General features: G+C 57.1%; 1 protein-coding gene across 1 annotated transcript in view; it reads right to left on the reverse strand.

Annotated features, from left to right (window-relative positions):
• Positions 1–545: 545 nt before the first annotated feature.
• LOC127750187 (uncharacterized) overlaps positions 546–3,791 on the reverse strand; it is a 4,937-nt gene continuing 1,691 nt past the window's right edge. The window contains exon 7 of the mRNA XM_052271069.1: positions 546–627. Within this exon, the coding sequence (XP_052127029.1) occupies positions 546–627 (82 nt within the window). The remainder of the gene's footprint in view (positions 628–3,791) is intronic.

The raw sequence follows: 3,791 nt of genomic DNA on the forward strand, positions 1-3,791 counted from the left end.
TCACAGCCAGACTAGGGATTTAAAATTACCGGTAATAAAAAAATTCTCGGTAATTTACCGTAACTTACCGTAAATTACGGTAATTTTAGGTAATATTTGGTAATATTCAAAACACAGCTTTTATAACTGTGCTTGTAGTCTCTGAGGTATTGTATTAAGTTCTCCGACTATTTTCATCATTTTAACAGTCAAGTCAGTAGTTGTAGCACCAAAGTCGATATTTACTCGTTTAAAATAGATATATTGGAGTAGTAAGGAGGAAATAACGAGTGAATGAAAGGTCTCAAATCCAATAACCCCCTAGCGTACTCCGCATATGTTCTATGTTCTCCGCGTACTACGTGGCCTGCGAGCGATCTCGGGTATAATTTTGTTGTATACTCAGAAGTACAGCCGGAGTATAGTCTATGTATTTAAAACTGAACACTTTGTTCCCTAAAAATTCGAGTTGGCGACCCCTTCTAATGCAATACGACAGAACAACAGAAAGACGCCAGGTCTTTTGCATAAGCCCACTACGTAGCTTTTTCAAAGCCTGATTAAAATTACGTGTGTCTTAACCTGACGTACTCTGTGTTTTCTGACAGGCAAATGAACGTGTTGCGTAGTCGCGCATAGCCCAATGAACTAAAACAAACACAACACATTAGACTTGCATTTGCGCGATACGACAGGACTTCCCTCACAGACTTACAAGCACAAGCCGTAGGGGTATTTCCCTGGCCTGTCGCGACAAATTAGGGCTAAGTGGTACAGGCGCACCCTTATTCCAGCGGAAAGGTCATAAAACATCAAGTTTTTGAACCAGAATTAGCCAAAAATGATATTTAAAATATTACCATAAATTACCAATATTACCGGCCCCACGGTAATATAACCGTAAAATACGGTAAATTGCCATATCTTACCGGTAATATTACCGTCATTTAAATCCCTAAGCCAGACGCACTGACACCTGCGGCGTGGGCATTCCCTCCGGGCGGACCATCGCCTGCTCCCTCGGCGCGGCCGCCACGGCGCCAAGCAAGGTGCCGGGGCACCCCTTTTGCTCATAAGCCTCAGCGCAATGCTCAGCCCCCCCCCCCCCGCAGCACCCTTTCCCCTTGTCCTGTCCAGCTATGTTACAGCTCAGTTTCAGGTGTGGCCTCGCGCGCGGGGCCGCGCGACGATCATCACACCTCGGCAGCCCAAGTCCGGACCGACGGGGTGGTCGCGTAGCGCCGGGTCGGGGCGCTGCGATGCACCAGCTGGCCTGGCAACAGCAACTAGGCCGGATCGGGCGTGTTCGCCGAAGACGGAGGGGGCGTTGCCCGGACCGTGTCGAATCAGGGAAAGAGCTCGTAAAGAGTCGTGAAGGACAGGGCTGCGCGACAGCGCTGTGGCGTCACCGAGCGCCGGGGGGTCCAGGGCTGCACCACGCACATGTGTGCAGCTCTAGGAAGTGAATGCTGGGTCCTGCAGGTTCCGGCCTGCGTCCCGGACGACACCGGCGACCAGAGTCAGTGCGCTCTGGAAGCTCGGAGGACCCACATCGTGTCACATAGGCAGATAGGCTCCGCCAGCCCCGTAGCCGCGCTACGCCAACCTAACGCGCCCGCGCGCTTTCTTGCTGCGAACCCCGCGTGACCGGCGCGACGACGCGAGGCACGGGCCAAGAGACGGGAGTACGAGTGAGAAGCGACGCGGTCCCTGGCTCTCCGTCCTGGATTAGGAGAGCCCGCCGTTGCTGCGGACGCAGGACGCCCCTCCACCGGCGCCGCACGGACCCGCGGCCACCCAGCCGACCCCCGTGAGTGACTCGCGGTGAACCGAGTCGTAGACGCCCGGCCGACAGCACAACGACGCCCAGCGGACGACAACGACCCCCTCGGCCGGCGACCGCCGACGCAGCGCAGCCACGCTCCACCCCCGCCCGCGGTCGCCTACAGGTCGCTGGTCGCAGAGGTTGAGTACACGTCACACCGATCCACCAGTGGTATCTTGTTGACAAGGGTCTCTTACAGCGGCGTTACTCTGTACTGGTTAGTGATCTGTTTGTGTGGGGTACCTTGATTGTGTGCGCATCGCGGTAACGTGCGGGACGCTACCTGGAGTGAACCCTATTGCCCATCTGTTGTGTTCTGTTCTGTTGTGTCCAAGTGTACCGCGCGTTGCGCCATACTTACCGGCCAGCGTGTGAATAACCAATTTCTTAAGCCCCTCAGTAACCAGCTACCCCCCGACAGCCACACACACACACACACACACGTGCGCGCGCGCGTAAACACACGCCCGCAGACTGACACACACACACAGACAGACACACGCAACGCACTCACGCACACACCTGCACACTAACGGGCACGCACACTATCGCAAACACACACACACACACACACACCCGCGCAACTGCAGGCACTCACACCAACGCTCACAGCCGCACGTACAAGCACCCACACACACACACATCTTGACAGACACACATACAAGCACACACACGCACGCACATACCCGCACGCACACACACGCACGCGATCAGGCAACGCTCACCAGCATACAAGCACGTACAGACGGACACACACACACACAAACACACACAACTATTCACGCCCCCTCTCATCAGTTCAAGTGTGACCACGGCGTCACACACTCACACGCTCCGCCCACACGCACTCGCTCACGCAACCCCCACCCCGGCACCGCACTCCCCGGCACGCGTGATAGGTGGCCTACCTCCCCGGCGGCCCGGACTCCTCCTGAGCCCGACTGGCAGACGCGCCGAGAGCACCAAGGGAGGCTCTGCCTACCTCCCAGGCGGGCGACCCCGAGCCCCGCAGGAGGCCCCAGTAAGGTTGGTGGCCTACCGCCCCGGCGCCTTAGCGTGCGGTGAGCAAGGATGTTAGATCCGACGGTGCCCGGGTGGCCTGATGAGGGGGCCGAGGAGAAAGTCCTGACCAACGAGGGGAAGGCGCATGTCATCTGCATGCAGGCGAATGGCGACTGCCTTTTCCACGCCATATCACACCAACTACACAAACACAACCTGGACCCGCACAACACGGGAGACACCGGCTCTTTGACCCACTGGGAACACGCGCGGGCCCTCAGGCATGCGGCGGCGAATCACATCAGTGTGTACTGGCAGCAGTTTCGGCATGCAATCACCTCGGCCGCAATGGACGACAAAGGGTACGACAGGTTTTGTACCACAGAGGCAGACGGGACTAATATTGTCACTAATTGGCTGGGTGCTGCCCACCGTTTCGCCTCCAAATTACGTGAGGACTTCACGTGGGCGGGCGAGGAGGCGATTGTTGCTCTGGCTGAAGCCTATCAGGTGCGGATCATGGTTAATCAGGAGACCAAGGAGGGGGAGGAGAAGCCCCCGGTGGTGCAGACCTTTACTCCAAACTGCGCCACGACGGGCACCCTACGCATCATCTACCGCCTGAGCAAAGCAGCCGCAGCAGGGCCGGGCACAAACAGGGTACACTACGACAGCGTCCACAGAGTGCACGAGAAGAAGAGGCCATCAGAATGGGAAGGCACCATTTTCGACCCAGCGCCCGCCTTCCACCAGGCGAAGGAAAGGGGTACGCACACACGCAATCAACACAAGCCCCACAGCCAGCAGAGTAGAGGCGCCGGATGGGCGGGCAAAAAAGAAAATATAGACCCGAGTGGTGAAATCGCGTTTACCCGGCCCACCCGGCCCAAGTGGTTGATCAACTACGCCAGGCGACCCGTTCGCATTGCAGTCGGGTCAGCCAGACCCGCAGTATGCTATGCGGTCCATCTCGGGTTAGCGTGGA

The sequence above is a fragment of the Frankliniella occidentalis genome, unplaced genomic scaffold (assembly GCF_000697945.3).
Source record: "Frankliniella occidentalis isolate FOCC.00 unplaced genomic scaffold, Focc_3.1 Scaffold148, whole genome shotgun sequence".
NCBI classification, from domain to species: Eukaryota; Metazoa; Arthropoda; class Insecta; order Thysanoptera; family Thripidae; genus Frankliniella; species Frankliniella occidentalis.